Genomic DNA, 18210 nt, shown 5'->3' on the forward strand with positions numbered 1-18210 from the left:
GAGAGACACAGAGGCAGAGAGAGAGTCAGAGGGGGAAGGACAATCAAAGAGGTGTATCTTGCTTGTGAAGCTGCTAGGCTTCATCCTGCATTTTTGCTTCTGGAAGGTAAGTCTTTACATTACTGATCCAAAATGTTTCCAGTATCTTTATATAGGTAGTATTAATAGCTTTAAAAGACACCGGCTATACTGGCAGTGTAACAGGTTGTACAGTGTGTGCAGATTTTAATTAGACTTGTCAGACTCCTACTTAATTAAAGTGATGATAAACGTGATGATTTGCTCACTGAAGGTGGCATGTTTTGCTCTGTAAATGCAGCAGGTTTCTGATTAATTATGTTAATTTGGGAAAAACGACTTTCATTGATCATTTGTGTGCACACTGATCTCTAATGTTAAGCTTCCCTTTATCTTTATTTCTGTATATGTTCGTCACCGAAGGATTTAGTTTGTGTCCTTGAATGGATAATTTTTTGACAACTGAAGTTGAAAATCACTGTATTTGTGTATAGAAATATATTTATTATATGGACCATATGTTTATTATGAGACATTTAGTAAAATAGCACATAAACATTTTCAATACACCAAAAAAGGATGAACCTGAATCATACACACCAAATTTACCATGGGAAAAGTGTCTATTGCAGCATTTATTTAAAAACTGAATAATTTAAAACAGTAACATTTGCAATGAATAATGCTTGCTTATTATTTTAATGGAATTTATAGATCCATTTCTCAATAATATCTTTCCCATTCTCATCCAGCTGCCTCACCATGAACCTCTCAGAGCAGATTTCATTCCTCTTCAGCTGTAATGTCAGCCCAAGTGAGACGCCACAGCTCGACATTAGTGTCACTAAAAGTGAGCCGCTGGCAATTGCTGTCCCCATGACCATCTTCTACAGCATCATCTTCTTCTGTGGAGTATGATCATTTAATACTACAGCAACAACAGTCATACAGTTAGTGATATGCTGACAGCAAATAATATTTTTTGTCACTCTGTCACTAAATGCTGCCCCCTAATGCCCTACAGGTCTTATTCAATGGTGTGAGCATACTGACCCTCCTCATGGATGCTCACATGAGAGTCAGTGCCATTCGTTTCTACCTCCTCAGCTTAGTCATATCAGGTACACACTAATATGTATCTTATGGAAGACCAGTACTTCCAAAACTGAAATCATTCAAATGAAATTTAATTTTACATTTTTAAAATTTAATTAAATTGTTACGTCTGAATTAACAAATATTTCCTGCCAAATTAACTCCACACTAAGGGCCTTCATTTTTTTATTTCATCTGTAACACATGGGGGAAACACTTTTTTCATCTGTGAAAAGAAAAGATTTTGCTGCCAAATTTTTTGTTTCATCCTGGTCTAGTATGCAACTTAACTTGCAACCTGCAAGTATAATGCAGAAATTTTAAGTCGCCAGTGCAAATACACTGAGAATGGACTTCACACTGAGGTATGATTCATCTTGTGTCCAGCAGGATGATAAATATTAAAAAGATGCCTTTTTAATTATTTTAACTCTCTTTTGTGGAAAAGCTGTATCAGATACATGTTATTGTTCCAAGCAGACCATTTTTTTTTTACATATATGTCTCATAATACATGTCTGGAGGGGATCTTTAAAGTCATAGAATGGATGACCTAATCATGGCAAGTGCTTTTGGCGTTTCACCTTCCATTTCATTAAAAATATGGCCAGGTTATACTTTGGAGTACACTAAAGATAATTCATATGCATTTCTTTTTTGGCATGTAGTAATTTATTTCAAACCTGAAACTGAAGAACTTTTAATTTAAATTAAAACATTGACTATATAATTTCAATTTGAATAAATTATTTCAATTTAATTTTGTAAGTTGTGGGCTTTGGCAGTTCTTGTTAAACTTGTGAAATGACCATCTTCTCTCTTTAAACTATAGACATTCTGCAGCTGTTGACCATCCCTGTGACTTTGTATCGCTACTACTGGGAGAGCTACCCGTGGCGTCTGGGCCAAGTGGTATGCAAGGTGTACTTCATGGTCCGCCAAGTGTACTGTGCCACCACAAGCTGGGTTATCATGACCTTCACCACCGAGCGCTATGCAGCCATTTGCCACACCATGTGGTCTGTCTCCAGCCTGAAGGTTGAGAACTTGCACAAACACCTCATGATAGTGTTCTGCGATAGTGATAATAACATAAAATGGTTTAATTCCCCACATTCAAATATGTTCATACTCAAAGAATTGTATCAAGACAAACTGCAGAAGATACTGCATACACCAGAAAAGGAAAGCCTGTATCCAAGTACAGGGCATATTCATATTCAAAATATACACATACAACAGACATTTTTAAGATGAAAATATAGAGTTGAACCAAGCCAGTCTACAATGGATTTTTCTTACCTGTGCAATATTTGTATCGCAGAATGAAATGTAAAAGAAATAAGAAGGGAAATGGGCCATATGCAGAAGATGCAATCTTCCCAAATTGCTGAAGACACTTGACATGAAATAAGCACATAACTGCAGCCCATATTTTCATTTCATAAAACTTCCAAATGGTCTTACAAATGGAATTTTCTTCCCTCTCCCTTTCCTTTCCAACAGAAGTCTCGGCTGCCATGCCTTCTTTCAGTATGGATAATTTCTCTCGCGTCAGCAGTACCCTTTGCTCTGGTCTATGACCAAGCTCGTGCCTGCATCCTGGACTACACGGCCACCACACGAAAAGACGCCTTCCATGTCTCCACCATGTGTGAGATGATAGAGCCTGATCCTGCACACATCTACAAAGGGGCTTTACTCCTGAGAGCGGTGTTCTTCTTTCTGGTGAGATAAGGGCTGTTCAATAGATTGTATTTGCTTATCTGGATCAGACATCAGACCCAATATACCATGTCAACTACAGATCCCACTGGTCTCCATCTTTACACTCTATCTGCTCATCCTGCTCTACCTGAGGAGGAATGGACGTCAAAGGAGAAACATGGGTCTCACCCGGCCGGATCCAGAAGGAAGACGAGACATCCAGTGCCATCAGAATGGAAAGCTACTTTTAAATGAAAAGAGAGCTCTAAAACTAATGGGTGAGTCATGGGAAATTATAAAACCTGTTTCTATGTTGAGGTTCTGGCATTTGGCCCAGAAAGGGTTACACCAAATTTTGTTCACATGTCCTTGCAAAGTAAATAATGTTGGCGACAACTGAGCTGTTAATGTATATTTTGTCTTCCAGGTGCAGTCGTGGTGGCCTTTTTTGTTTGCAACTTTCCCGACATTGCATCCTCACTGATGCAGGTCTATGTGGTTGTGTGGTCCGACACCGTCCTTTCTGTCTACACAATCCTGAAATCGTACTTGTCACTTCCACTGTGGTATATCAATGGTGCTCTGGACCCGCTGCTCTTCTGTATTTCCTCCAACACATTTCGCAGGGCATGCTGGAGAACTCTGGGTCGGCTCAGGCCTCACTGCTACTGGAAGTATGGGAGCATTTCTTGGCTGCGGCAGAGAAGTTCCAGTGAGGAAGCAAGCACAACAGCAAGAGAGATGATTGATGGTAAATGCTATAGGGAGATGATGGACAAAAAGAGAAATACAGTCCCTCACAAATCAGATCAGAGGGATGGAGCCATGAAAGTCCCTTTGAACACAAGCTGCAACAACAAGCACTCTGAAATGTAAGTGTTTTACTCTTTGACACTGTTCAAGACTGTACAAAAGCATCTCCTTGGGATATAAAAACAACATATTTTTTCCCCCAAAAAGTTATTTCTTTTGTTTCTGTAAGAGTTTCTTAAACGTTTTAAGAAATGTTTTTTTGAAAATATTGTACAAATATTTACTGTCTACAGAACGCGTGGATTTTACCTGTATTGTGCTGTCAAGTAACATTCCTGCTCTTTCAAAAACATGTTTGTCTAGCTAGAAATGTGTTAAGTGTTTTAAAGCTTTCACAATTGGGATAGACATGAAGATATTCAATGTAGGAATTGCATTTTTGTCATATAAAGTATGATAGCACATTTCTAAAATGTACCAAAAGATTACTGGACGAGATGTGGTAGTGTGTATCACAATGTGCATAGCTCATGTCACAACCGTGCATGTGACATACCCATTAATTAAGGGACAATATGGTCAGATTAGAGTAGAATGAGACTTTGTACATTTCTGATCCTTACATTAGCCTGTGTTTGTTAAATGCTGGGTCAGCGCCCTGAATGAGTCACAGATTGTTGTTTGCTACAGTGTTTTTCACAATCTTTATTTTATTTTATCTTTTTAAAAACCTTACATAACAATTTTGAACACAATTAATTGTGCATGTAGGTTTCGTGATACACAGTAAGTTTCAGAAAATATGTTTTTGTAACTTTGTGAATCTTGTATTTTGCATGTTTTACATATACTTTTGTCAAATGTCTGGATTTTGTAGGGAGTGGAGTGGAGTACAAAAGTCTTTGTGTTGTCATGACGACCAACAGCAGAGAACATGATTACTTAGCCGTAAGAGTCAAAAATATCAGTCCATTATAAATATTCTGCTACTATACCCCCTGATGGTGTACAGTGTAGATTCTCCATTTATGAGCACAGCCTGATTGCCACTGTGTCCAGTGCACACCACAGTAGCCTATGTCTCTTATTTCAACATGAATAAATTATCTTTCTCTGTATGGAACATAATGTCTCTTCTCTTCTCTCTAATTCTGTCTATCTATCTATCAATCAATCTATCTATAGAACTAATTCTAACTGGGCAAAATGTGACTTCTTTCTCATTATTATTTCTTTGCTCACATTCTCACCATTACCTGTGGAGACTGAGAGAAGATATGACTGACAAAGTGTGGCTGAAATTATGTGGGTTATGTCTATACAAGACAAAACTAAAAAAAGAAGAACTGGTAACTAAGACTGGACGAAGGATGGGAGAAAACACTTAAGTTGCAATGAAAAACCAGTTTATTTTACATATCTCAAAGGGAAATTAAGGTAAAATGCCAATAAACATGACAACACCAAACAGGGTGCAGGCCAGGGCAGAGAGAAGGACTGTCTGCAGCTCAGTCTTGCCTCTAGATTTGAGCTGACTCTCCCTATGACCAGACTGTGACACCAGATTCCTGGAGTGAGAGGCTTGTCAGTGTATGCGTGTTTTTCACCTTTCAGTACAATTACTTCCCAGCACCAAGACTTTAAATGTGTGTGTGCCTCTTGGATATTTGACTTTTCCCTGACTTTTGTATACATTTTTAAAAAATTAAGTGAATGCAAGTTTGAATTCCACTGGCCTTTGTAATTAACTCCTGAAAAGGTGTATGCTAAATAAATCTGCTGTTGTTGAAAAGGTTAGAACTAATTTGTACTTTCAATTACATTTGTTTTGTTTTCCGGTTACTAACATTTCCCCTTTATTAGTACACACAGGTATTAGTACAGGTGTCCGTATGGTACACAATAAATATAGCCCCGCCCTGCATGTGACGTAAGTATATTTTAGCCAATGACAGCGCTGTGGGCGGGACTAAAATAAAACAGCGGAAGATTCAAAACTAAGATGGCGGCTGAAAACGATCCCCGTAACGATCCCAAATTGGACAGAAGGTACCAACTTTTCGTTTAGTATGTCGTCAAATAAACACGTTTTTAAAAATGTAAATTGATGAGCTGTAAAGTGTAGTTCTCTCGGATGTTTAATACTAGTATTTAGTATTGTAACTGATTGTATCAGACTTGTTAGCTTTAGCTAATGTAGCTAAACTAGCAACAACTTGTTATGATAACATTAACTTATAGTAAGTAATGTTTACAGCTATTTACATATCGTCCCCTTTTCAATTTACTGCTACATTTTAAGTACCGTTCGTGCCTCAAGATGAAAACCAACCCACCATCTGTCTTTTTCTTCAACAGGGGGACAACATGCAGTGTGTTTATCAGCCAGGAAAAGCCAAACACAAGCCAGCCTGTGATCTTTAACCCGGACTTCTTTGTGGAGAGGCTGAGACATGAGCATCCACAGATCTTCTCGGATTTGGTTCTTAGCAATATCACCCGACTCATCGACCTTCCAGGGACCGAGTTTGCCCAGCTCACCGGGGAGTCTGAGCCCAGAGTGCCCCCCAGCAGCGGCTTTCTACGCTCCTTCAACTTCCTGAAACGGAAAGGTTAAGATAAAGATAAGATGTTTACTTTACTGATCCCCCAGTGGGAGGAATCCAAGTTTGGCACAGCAGCACAGAGTAAAAAAAATACTATAAAGAATAATGAAATAAACATAGAAAATGTGGAAATATTTACACTATATATGCAGTATGCAATAAAGGAATAAGGTGTGCAAAAAATATTTTAAACGGTGTATAACTAACTGTATATGTGCAATTATTACATTATATATTAGAGTTACACAGCTTTAATCAGTGGAGGTTGGACGTACTGGCTGCTGTGGTGTTGTGGAGTCTGATGATTTGATGGTACACATGAGCCTCCGAAGCGCTTTGAGGTTAGGCCAACTGTGCCATTAGAGGGCTTACAGTCTTTGAAACGCGGTTTATTCAAATTTGGTATGTGTCAAGTTAATTTCCAAAACCCACATTTCTTGTTCTGCCTGAACAACCGTCTAAGATATAAAGACATTCTGTTTATTATTACATTAGACAAAGAAAATCAGCAAATCCTCCAAGTTTAGTGGCAGGAACGTGGCAATTAATCTTCTATTGATTGAAATCAGTTAATCGTTTGGATTAAGATTAATTGATGATTGAAGTAATGGTTTGTTTCAGTCTCCACACAAATTATCTGCAGACTACATCTGTTTTGTTTGTGTGTTTTAATTGCGAATGTAATTTATGTTGCTTTCTGCTTTCGTATATTATGTAACCGGTAGGAGCAGATCTATGTGACAGATGGAAATTATTACATAGATCTAATGAATCTAGTGACTGGTGTAATGGTATAAATCTAGCTGTACACACAAAGAGTACAATGATTCTTACTGTGCCGTTTGATGCCTTTCAGATAAAGGAGTGGTTTTCGGTGCACCGTTAACTGAAGAAGGAATAGCACAGATCTATCAGCTCATTGAATACCTGAGTAAAAGTGAGTATAAATATACATACATAATTTTTGCCATGTTGTGGACACTTTCATCCAAAGCAGTTTGTGATTCTGTGACTACATACCTTTTGCATGTGTGATCTCAGAAGGAAACAAATCCATAACTTGACAGTATTTGTGTCAGACAAACACCATTAATAATTACTTGATTTAATAATCTCTTTAACTTCAAGAATTGGATTTGTTAAGAATCAAGGGTGCGTCCTAACTCCTATTCTTGTTCTCTAACTTAGTTGGAACGCAGTGAATTCGCATGAGGTCATGGTTTATTTCTAGGAAGTGATGATGTCATTCACTGAAAGTGGACACTGGGAGCAAACGCTTGGGTCAATAATTTATCTGAAAGCACTTTGCTCCTGCTGTCTCCCTCCTTCCATTTCATTCACTCTCTCATCTCATTTATGTGTCTTTGTCTCCCTATGTCTCCTTCACTCTGTGTCTACATGCCCACACACACACACCATGTCTTTTTTTCACCTTCCTCTTTGGCTGTCTCTCTCCATGTTTCTCTCCCACCCCTCAGACCTTCATGTGGAGGGGTTGTTCCGCGTGCCAGGCCACAGCCTGAGGCAGGCAGCCCTGAGGGAAATGCTGAATGCTGGGGCAGAGATAGATCTAGAGACAGGCGACTTCCACCCCAATGATGCGGCCACATTGCTTAAAGCCTACCTGGGAGAGCTGCCAGAGCCTCTGCTCACGCACAGACACTATCATGCTCATCTGAAGATTGGAGGTGATGGTTGACAAATGCACAGATCCATACCATATTCAGATCAATGTAAAGAAAATAATGTCGACCCCCCCCCTTGAACTTTTGAATTAATTCTCTTATCTGTTGTGTCCAGAGCTGACTCGCTTTGATGAGAAGGGGGATAAGACGAACGTGCCTGACAAGGAACGCCAGATTGAGGCATTTCAGCTGCTTTTCATGCTGCTCCCTCCAGCCAACCGCAGCCTGTTGAAGCTGCTGCTGGACTTGCTGTACCACACTGCTCGCAATCAGCACATCAACAAGATGTCTGCCATCAATCTAGCCACAATGTTTGCTCCACACATTCTATGGCCTAAAAATGTAAGGACCATAGGTTCATTTTGTTCTACCTGTCACACCTGTTACAGCTATCCCCTCTGTTTGCAGTCTATCACAGCTTTCTTGAATTTGTTAGTTATATAAATATATTTAATTAGTTTAATTTGTTTTTATTACAGGTGATGGCAAGTGATCTCCAGGGGGACATTGAGAAACTGAATAATGCCATTGCGTTCCTCATCAGGCACTCACAAAAACTGTTTAAGGTAAGTAGCTTTAGAGAATGTTTTCCTGGAGTTGACTTCTTATTGTGTAAGCAAAGCAATAAATGCAGCATGTTTCACTTTTCTCTGTCTGTATAGTAATGGGGTGTTCTGTTTGTCCCCCAAACTCGATCTGTGAGTCGGTTTCCTGAGTTACGAACCGGAAGTTGCAAACAGAACGCCCCCGAGGTCGTATAAACGACTTGTCAAGTCTTCTGAACTCAGAGGACTCAAGAGTTCAGTTACCAAGATGGCTACTCCGAGCATCACACGTTAGAAAACATTGTGGTTTTCTACTATTTTAAGCACATTTGTCTTTGTTGTAACCAAATGAAGAAGTTGTACACACAGCACTGTGTACTGTTACCTATACGCATGTCGCTACAGTCTTATGTGTTAAATACTGCCTAATTAGTTATTTTGTAGCTTGTGCAGCTGAAATTGGCTAGAGACGCTCCATGTTGCTATGACAACAATGCCAAGTCTTGAGCAGAAAGCAAAGCAGTAACGTTAACGTTAATCAAAACGTAATATTCAGATATCAAACTGTGAAATATGATTGTGTAATATGTAATGAACATGTGAAATCCGCGGTGAGTGCACCGTAAACGAGATAATCACTATAAACGTTACGAAATGTCCAAACTGCCTATTTCATCCAAGCAATAGCCAAACAGAACGCAAAAACCCACGGTTATTCGTTTTCCAACACAGATGTGACGTCACTCTCAAGCTGCAAGTCGCGATTACAAGACAAAAAGAACGCCCCATAAGAGCAACATGAAGTGTGATTTTTTTTATTCTGTACTTCGTCAAAACAAATAACAGGCACGTCTTTCTAAACAGATACCATTTAATGGATACATACAGTGTACATCACAACCATGTGGTAGTGAGGTTTCTTCTGTAATTTCATTATGTGCACTCTCTTTGCTTCATGACAAGTGTGGCGTTGTTGCCAGGGCTACAAGAAATGCAAACAAGCTAAGGAGGATTTACATGTGAAAGGAACATCAATAAAGGCTATTTGTTTTTTAAGGTGTCCCTGAGCAGCAGCCCTTTATATCCAGATGAGTGGCTTATATTACTTCATTCACATTCAGCAGGCATTGTTTACATGCTAGATTGCACACAGTTTACCTGTGCATGCGTAATGATGAGAGTGAGGCCATGAATTGTCCCAATTGTATTAATTTATGGTAATACTAGATCAATTCTCCACAATGGTTATTCATCAGAGGGTTTAATGTACATGTTTGCTTTTATTGAAGGCGCCTGCGTATATCAAAGACTATACCCGCTTATACTTCACAGGATCTAAAAGTCTTCAATCAAAGGTGAGTGTTTTTGTCCTTTCTTCTATTTCATCTTAATGAAACGTGTTAACACTTAATGCATTTATCTATCTAACAGCCATTTTCAAAGCTGGCCCTGTTAATTTTTTATTTGCTAACTTTTAAATCCAGTAACTTCATTGTCTAGTTATTTTAAGCTCCTTCATGAATCAAGTCTTATAACAGAACCTAGAGCTATCTAGCTAAGCTAGCTAATATCTGCTACTGGGCAAGTAATAGAATGATTTTAAAACCACCTTTTAAATAAAACTTCTTGAATATATCATTTTGATTATAAAGTTATTTGTTTTTCATATGTTTGTGCAGTGTGACTCAGCTGTACACATTTTCTTGTCACGTCTTATGTCTCGTTTCATTGAGATAACATTGTCACATGTCATCTCCAACCTTTCTAGGATGACTTGACACTCTGTTCTGGCACTAAAGATGGGCCTGTGTCTGTGGTAACAGCATCCTCCCCTTCTCCCTCCATGCGAACAGTCGGAGATGAGGTTAGCAGCACCTGCACCATCAGGCCATCTGAGACTCAGAGTTATACTGAATCTGCCCTCAGAGAGCTGTACCAGCAAGTCAGCAACCTGCCCGAGTCTGCCAAAAAGAAGAAACTCATCAGACAGGTACGCCAGGTCAGCGAACACATCAGGAGGAGAAACAACATACAAGTATTTGCTATCCAACACCTACAAGTGTTGTGTTTTTGTGTGCAGTTTGAGAAGCAGCAGACACCTTCGACTGACTCTCGAACACCATTTAGCAGGAAACATTGGCGTTCACGCTCTCTAGGTGGAATCATCAAGGTTTGTTGACAGTAATCTTGTGTACAGCAATTTTCCGCTTTCATACTTTTTTATTTGGATTTTTGAGAAAATATTTATTAATTTAAAAATATTAATATATATTTTGCTAAGAGTTTGAAAGTATTAAAAGTTTTATTGGAAAGGAAATTCATTTAACATGTTGGTAATATTTCACAGATACATGTCAGATCTATCAATTATCTTTAATACATCCCAACCTTCTAAAATATTATCCACATCCTGTTTAATGATTTTGTGTTTATTAAAACAGAGGAAGGTGTTGGGAAGCCAAGTATTAACAGAGAAAGAAAACAGCAGACTGCAGAGTCCTCGACCCAGTAGTTCAACTGATTGCTAAGGAAGAGAAACACCAGCTGTGGAGGAGTGAGTATTGCATTGTTACACCACAAAGCAAACATTTTATGAATAAATAATATTAAATATTAATATAAATATTAAAATGAGAAAACATCACCTACGTGTGTGTGAGTGTGTGAATAAAACTGAAAATTTTAGAAAACTGAAATAGTTTGTAATTTCCCCCAATGATGTTATGGATGTATATGTATGGAGAAAAGCCCAGGTAGTAATTCTCTTTTATTTTAAACCAAACCATTCCTAAAACTGTCATCGACTGGTGACAAGTACATTTCCTCATGACTGTGCTAAAGGAGTTTTCTGGCACCTGCAGCCATCTGTCTGTGATTCACCACATGCAAACCTGGCCTTACTTTGACTCAACAACACTTCCATTGCTAATGATGTACTCTGCTGAAATTATTAACAATGATGTTTTCTTTTCTGTCTCTCTCCCTCTTCAGCTCATCCAGGAATAATTGTCTTTAAAAGAATGTGCTCTTCACAACTAAGGTAACATCAGTCTGACTTTTATGTCAGGGGTATTAAAGGATCTTCTTGAGGCATCGACACAAACTGAACAGTTAATGCACTGTACAGTTTTGTTTCAACACCATGTTTAGGTCTGTACTCAGCTGTTTTTTTTATATTTTTCTCAAAGTGAAGTTTAAGTCTTACTTGGGTTATTAAGATAGCAGAGAAATCATCAAAAAATGTTCTTTATCTAAGGGGTATACATGGGGTTAATGGGGGTTAATGGGGATTAATGGACATCAATGAGGAGGTTACGTGCTTTATTTTAAGTCAATGCAATTTACCGGTCTTTGTACCCAGTCTGCAGAAGCTCCATCTCAATTTCCTTATTTCTTGTCAATTCACAGTTTTCTGCAGCATGCAAGTAACATGTATTTACACAAATTAATTTGTGATTTTATTTAGCTTTACTATCGACTGAAACGTGTTTTATTTAATTTGCAAACCTATTTGTATTTATTTTTTATTAATCATCTGGATGTTTCAAGTCCTGGAATCCAGTGTGTCACATGCATTGAAAATGCTTTTCTATTTAAATATGACATGTGTTGAAAGTTGTTATAAGTTTAGTTCAACTGAATGCCGTCAGTGCAGACCATTCAAGACGTTTATTAGAAAAGTGGTGAATTTGGAGATGTGCCTTAAAGTGAATATATCTAAATTTTCTGTTTAATGCAATCTTTATTTAACCTTAAGAGTTTCCTTTTTGTTTTCCTTTAAATTCCCGATGGCTTTAAGAGCATGCTGAAATTGATGAAAGAATACTTTCAAGTGTCAGTAAAATGAGGGAGTGAAGTCTAATAGAAGATGGGAGAGACTAAGTGGAAGGCCAAAGGACCAACTCATGTGCATTATATATTTTTTCTTTGTTTCCACTTCTTGGGTGTCAATACTGTGATACTTTAAACTACTGCTACTTTAAACTACAACTTGGTTTTGTACTTTACTTTTTAGTGTTTCTCAGGCCAGTTTTGATTCTTATGCAACATTGTATACAGTTTTATAGCTTTATATGCATTTGTGTTTTTACAGTTATTCAGCTATTTAGTGCAAGAATTTTTGGTATTTTAAACATTTTATTGTCAATTTTTATCTTTTTTTTTGTTAGTTGAATGAAGATGAATCTGTTGTTTGCCTTCTATTGTGGTTCTGAAACAGGTGCTTTCTGGGAGAGTTTGAGCCACTGCCACTTTTAAAACCTCCTTGTTGTCTTACTCTTTAGTAGCAGTTTCCAGGTCAAGAGTCACTTTGAAAAGCTGTTACAAATGAACTATAATGTGACGTCCAAAATGTAAACTGATGAAATTCATGCTACTGTGAAGCTATGCAACTCACTGTAATTAAAAGACAACAAGCTGCCTTCTGTGGTTGTCTTTCTTTATTTGAAATGTCAGAATATGTGCCTTAATGAGACATAGACATAATAATGAGCTACTTCTTGTTTTTCCTAAATTATATAGTATTTTCCCATTTTTTCCCCTGGAATTTGAGTAATGTCGCAGTCTGAAGCTGTATGATGCTGTTTCACTTGCAGCCACAAGGTGATGCTGTTTAGCTGAAAATAAATTAGTTAGCGGTATAGTATAGTAATATAACAAAACTGTACACAATAAATATATATAGTATTTCCCTTAAAGACTGTTACTTTATGCTTCTCTGTCTCCCTTGCATTGACCTCACCCAGCTTTAACAGTACATGCCCCAGTGTCCTCTAGCCAGAGGGTCAACAAATTGCTTTTAAACTTTTAGTTGGCTGTTTCAATTGCAGCAAATAAGAATAAAGAAATTTACAGAGATGCCAAATAAAATTAAACACATTTAAATGTGTTGTAGGCTAAATATGGGTGCTCACAGTAAATTATTTGCACATATTAAACATTTTATGGAGTTGGAAGGTGAGTGGGTGGATAGTAAGAGCGGAGGAGGCAGCTCTCCACAATAGGAGGAATGTCTCAGTGTGTCATTATGGTGTCCATGTCAATGCATGTTTGGTATTGTAAGTATATGTTGTAAACATCTGTGAGAATGGGCCGGCTTTTTCTCATGTTCTGTAAATATATGACAGACATCTTCCATAATAGGAATAGTATTGCTTTACAGCCAAAACTCCAGAGGGGTTTTATTTAGCGTTCCTTCTCCCGAATGAGTATGATGACTGTAAAATGAGTCGGACATACTGTAATCAACTTTACATTATCTGGTGTGCACACAAACCCACATGCATACATATATGATGAGTGGATGTGATTGTACTTTAAATGTATGCACACAGATGCCTCTCAGAGGGAGCTAATTCTGTATAGAACTGCAGTAAAATACCAAACGGATCATTTGTGTAAAAAGAAAAGAAGAAAATCAGATCAAGATTAAAATACTTTTGTAGAATCCTGCATAGTTTTGTTTTGTGTTTTTCAACAAAGGACAGTAGAGGATTTTTTCTCGTCGAGGCAAAGCTCTTCTCAGAGTAAAATACAAATAACTTTGGTCTGAAGCATGCTGTGGATTTTTCTGGATTCTAAATTTGGTTTCTTCCTGCTTTCTCTCTCACTATCAAGCACATTTTGGTTTTGTGAGTCAAGCATGCAGAAGCTAACAGATTCAGTCCTCTATTCAGCCACAGGCAGCTGTCTGCTTCGCGCTGATGAAAGTTTGGATCCTTGATTTCTAACTGCGTACAAGCTGTAGGAAAATATTAACTGAACCTCCACAGGCTTCAAGAATACTATGAATTTTTAAATTGGGTGCCATTTCACCTTAATTGCAGTTAGTTTCTCATCCTTTTCTGGTAAAGTTGTGTTTTCCAAACTCTTCTCTCCCAGACTAATTGTAAATTGTTGCCATGTCCTCCCACGGCTTTGAGAGCAGCAGAATAATTCCTGTTGTGTATTTGTGTGCATTCCTATCACGACTGTGAGAGCAGAGGGACGTTACCACCACCCCCCATTACCACTAAACACCACTGTCTCCTCTTTAATTAGCCATTCATAGAGGGAAGGTTGACACTACACTGATGCTTTTACTGGGACAGATGGGGCTTTTTTTCTGAGGTGTTTATGTGTGTGTACACCTGCATGTACGCATGCATGCGTGTGCGTGTGTGCCGAGCTGGTCAAGCAACAAAGCAGACAGATGCACACAAACTCAAATGGTTTTCTACTTGCATCTCCCTGCCCTGTTTCTTTTTTCTCTTTGTGCCTTTGTTAGTTAAAGTGAATGGGGTTCTTAGGAATATGTGACTGTGCTGATGTTTATACTGGGAGGGATCCACTCCGTAGAAAAGCCCTCTGTAGAGCTACACCAGGTGGCTCGAGCTGAGCTAAGCACAGACATGGCTGGGGGTAGCTGAGGTGTTTGTTTGGTAACTTTTTGTTACTAAACAGTAAGTAAGGAAATAACTAATTAATGAATAGTAGTAGTAGTTCCTGGCAGACTCAAGAATGATATATAAAGTGGTACAAATCAAGACAGATGCACTCCAAATCAATCTATCAATATCTATCTATCAAACTTGTGAATCTCTACAGGAGAGCCTAATGTGCCATTCTTGATTAATGCTGAATTATGTACTAAGTAAACCAATAATGTTTCATAACTTGCCATTTTTGTGCCCCATCATGTCAAAGCATTACCCCACCAAACTAACAAGTTGCAACTCAACTTAAACTAATATTTATGTATAATAGGAAAGCGGCCCAAATATTAGTTATTGATTTTGTGCCACTTAACAGCGGATTCAGCGTTAATAAAAAGTGCTTGTTAAGTAGGTGATCAGTATGCAGATTCACAGATATCCAGGATCTAATCATTACCCACTGGTTCAATAAAAAAAGTCTGCTCCAGGGACAGAGTTATACAAGAAGTGCTGATTGTTGCTCTTTTTCCTTGCAAACTTCCCTCAATTTTCTCTTCCTTATTTTCACCATTTCTTTTATTGTGTGGATAACTGTGAAAATTGCACTTTGGATTGAACTCATAAAAGCAAGAGGTCCATTTCTGCCCACATCCAGAATACAAATTTGCAATTCCACAAACTGCAAATCAATATGGATTTGGAAAAGTTTCCTGAAGGCTACAATTACACTGTCAACGGCGGCTGGACTCTAATATATCCACTGTTTTAACTAAATGTCAACCTTAGCGAAATAATATTTACAAAAAATTCCTTTAAAGTAAATAATGGCTCGCAGATGCTGCTTATCATTCAATTTTCCTTTCTCAACACACTCGTCCAGTTTATGTCTTTATGCTTCAGGGAATGCATGATCCTGGCATTAAGAGAGGGATTGTGTGCCAGTTACTTCCATAAATCCAAATAACAGAGCAGGTATGGTTGTGAGTGTAGCTGTTTGTCTTTTCATTTGTATATATTAGAATATAATCTCTGTTCCTGTGCCTATGCTGAACTTAAAATATAGTGTTGACTTGCTTTTTATGGCTGTGGTCTGTCTTCCCAACAGATCATGAATATTTGTGTATGTGTGCTTTTCAACCCCAGTTTCCTGCTGTAGCTTCTGTCTGTGTGGTCACACTTGATCTACATGTTAAAACCCACATTTACAGATTATTTATTCCGGCTTTTCGCCTCCAAGGACTGAGGTGTTGATTCCTCTCTTCCCCGGTGGATTCTCCTTCATTACATACTCATTCACACACACACACACACACACACACACACACACACACACACACACACACACACACACACACACACACCACACACACACCCGCCCTGTCTCCCCACAGCCTCTCCCTTCGGGCAGGGGTTATGCAGTGTCATGCAGGTTAGGTCTCTCTCTGGGGGTTCGCCTGGAGGCAAACCTGAGAGAAAAGAAGGAGTGGAGTGAGTGAAAAAGAAAGATACTTGGATTAGATTTTTGTATTTTGAATAGAATCAAGGGAATGAAAGAAGGATCTCGAGAATGAGTGTGAGTTCAGGCAGGGTTCTGGGGGGGTGTTGTGTGAGGAGGGAGAGGGGTGGGGGAGGAGAGGAGGGGTAGGGGTGGAGTCGGGGGCTCTGCTATTTGTAGATCCTTGTGATGGATGACTGGTGTGTGTGTGTGTGTGTGTGTGTGTGTGTGTGATGTAAGAGAGAGAGAGAGAGAGAGAAAGAGACTGGCTTTTTTTCCTTTCCCTATTCCCTCTCTCCTCAGGCAAGCAGAGCAGAGCGGGACTGAGTAAGAGGAGGACAGAGACGCAGACGTGTGCAGACCAGAGCACAGCAACTCCACAAAGACAAGAGAGAAGAGTTTGCAAGGAGATAATAAGAGAAAGAAAACAGCTTTTTTTACATCAGCAAACTGTGGTGGATATCATACCTACATCAAAAGAAATCTAGAGGAACAAAAAGGATTTGCTTTGCTTCACAGCTAAGAGGAAAATATTAGCATTTGTTATAGTTTTGTTTTTTATTCATATTCACCACAAATATTGAATTATTCTAGAGGACTTGTGAGGTATAGCAGGTCTCTTGGTTTTTGCAGAGAAGCAGAGAGACAAAGGTGGACAGACAGAGAAGTAGGGGTTTGTTGAAGAGGAGCTGGCTGCAATGGTGGTGAATATGCCCGTTAGAGGTAGCTGTTTTGGGGCAGGCATGGGCAGGCTGGCCGGGCAGCCACTCTGGATGTGGGTGGTGATGCTCTCTGCCCTGCTCATGGGCAATGCCAGTGCCTGCCCAGCCCTGTGTACCTGCAGTGGCACCACAGTAGACTGCCATGGACTGGGTCTCAGAACCATGCCAAGGAATATTCCCCGCAACACTGAACGACTGTGAGTACCATCTGTACTCTAGCTCCTCTGTGTGTGTGTGTGTGTGTGTGTGTGTGTGTGTGATAGAGAAACTCCCTGATGGTGTCCCTCTGTCTTCTTTTGTCACTGTTTCACTTCTGTTTCCTTGCTATATTGTATTGTATTGTAATGCTTGGTGCACACGACTTTGCTTAGACTGAAAGAGAACAATAGCCTTGCCTGTAAAGCTGTGTGTGTATATGTGTATGTGTGTCAGTCAGTCAGTCACTGGCATTCCAGTCAGGTATAAATAGGCATGAGGGACTGGAAAGAGCAGGAGCAGATGTGTGCCTTTCACATGTGTCCATAATTTACTTACCTGCTTGTTTATGGTTGCTGCATGTATTTTGTATATATCTTTTCTAAAAGCAAATATAAGAAGTCTTATTTGTGATCCACTTTTTAATTTGGCATACATTTTGAGATTAGAAAGTAAAGTTTGACTTAAAGTTTAAATTATTGTGAGTCAGAATCAGATTTGCTGTCTGGTCTGTGATCAGCTTAGATTCTGTTAAATTTGGGAATATGTTTACCCCACTCATATCATGTGTCCTGTCTGTGCCTCTCTTTATCTCTTTTTCCCCCCTCTCTTCCTTTTCGCTTTCTTCCACTTCTGGGCCAAAGACTCCCCTCTCCCCCCTTCTCATGCCCCTGAACGCTCACTCCACAAATTGTTAAATCATGTAGAAAATTAAGCAAATCTGCTACTTAAGTGAGTCTTGCAAGAGGATCACGTAGCTGTCTTGTAAAACAGGGGGAGGATGGGAGACGGAGGGAGAGGTGAGGCAGACGCCTGCTTGCAGAGTGGAGTTTCTCTCTGTCTTTTCTGACATGTCTCTGAAATATTCATCAGTAAATCAGAAGTGAGGAGTGCAAGGGGAAATAGATTGTTCTAGTTCAGTTTTTAGAATATCAACCCTGAATAAAACATGTAGTGGGAACGGAGGAGAGAAAGC

At 39.0% G+C, this 18210-nt stretch overlaps 3 protein-coding genes across 8 annotated transcripts in view; all 3 read left to right on the top strand.

The window, feature by feature from the left end:
- Positions 1-7: 7 nt before the first annotated feature.
- LOC127375483 (pyrokinin-1 receptor-like) lies at positions 8-5075 on the top strand. Its single transcript, XM_051421394.1, has 7 exons — positions 8-106; positions 771-930; positions 1043-1139; positions 1946-2151; positions 2620-2841; positions 2921-3098; positions 3248-5075. The coding sequence occupies exons 2-7, from the start codon at positions 781-783 to the stop codon at positions 3694-3696; spliced, it is 1302 nt and encodes a 433-aa protein (XP_051277354.1). The 5' UTR covers positions 8-106; positions 771-780; the 3' UTR covers positions 3697-5075.
- A 455-nt stretch (positions 5076-5530) lies between these two features.
- On the top strand, positions 5531-12829 carry LOC127375479 (rho GTPase-activating protein 19-like). Its single transcript, XM_051421380.1, has 11 exons — positions 5531-5622; positions 5932-6185; positions 7036-7116; positions 7658-7867; positions 7980-8206; positions 8344-8430; positions 9699-9764; positions 10178-10399; positions 10490-10579; positions 10851-10963; positions 11401-12829. The coding sequence occupies exons 1-10, from the start codon at positions 5576-5578 to the stop codon at positions 10935-10937; spliced, it is 1371 nt and encodes a 456-aa protein (XP_051277340.1). The 5' UTR covers positions 5531-5575; the 3' UTR covers positions 10938-10963; positions 11401-12829.
- Positions 12830-16377: 3548 nt separating this feature from the next.
- slit1a (slit homolog 1a (Drosophila)) overlaps positions 16378-18210 on the top strand; it is an 87837-nt gene continuing 86004 nt past the window's right edge. For 5 of the 6 annotated variants that reach the window (XM_051421294.1, XM_051421311.1, XM_051421301.1 and 2 more), the window contains exon 1: positions 16563-17236. In XM_051421294.1, coding sequence (XP_051277254.1) covers positions 17016-17236 — 221 coding nt within the window. In that variant the 5' untranslated portion in view covers positions 16563-17015. Of the gene's footprint in view, positions 16396-16562; positions 17237-18210 lie in introns of those variants that run through there. The other variant, XM_051421299.1, reaches the window with a different exon arrangement.

The sequence above is a fragment of the Dicentrarchus labrax genome, unplaced genomic scaffold (genome assembly GCF_905237075.1).
Source record: "Dicentrarchus labrax unplaced genomic scaffold, dlabrax2021, whole genome shotgun sequence".
Lineage (NCBI taxonomy): Eukaryota > Metazoa > Chordata > Actinopteri > Moronidae > Dicentrarchus > Dicentrarchus labrax.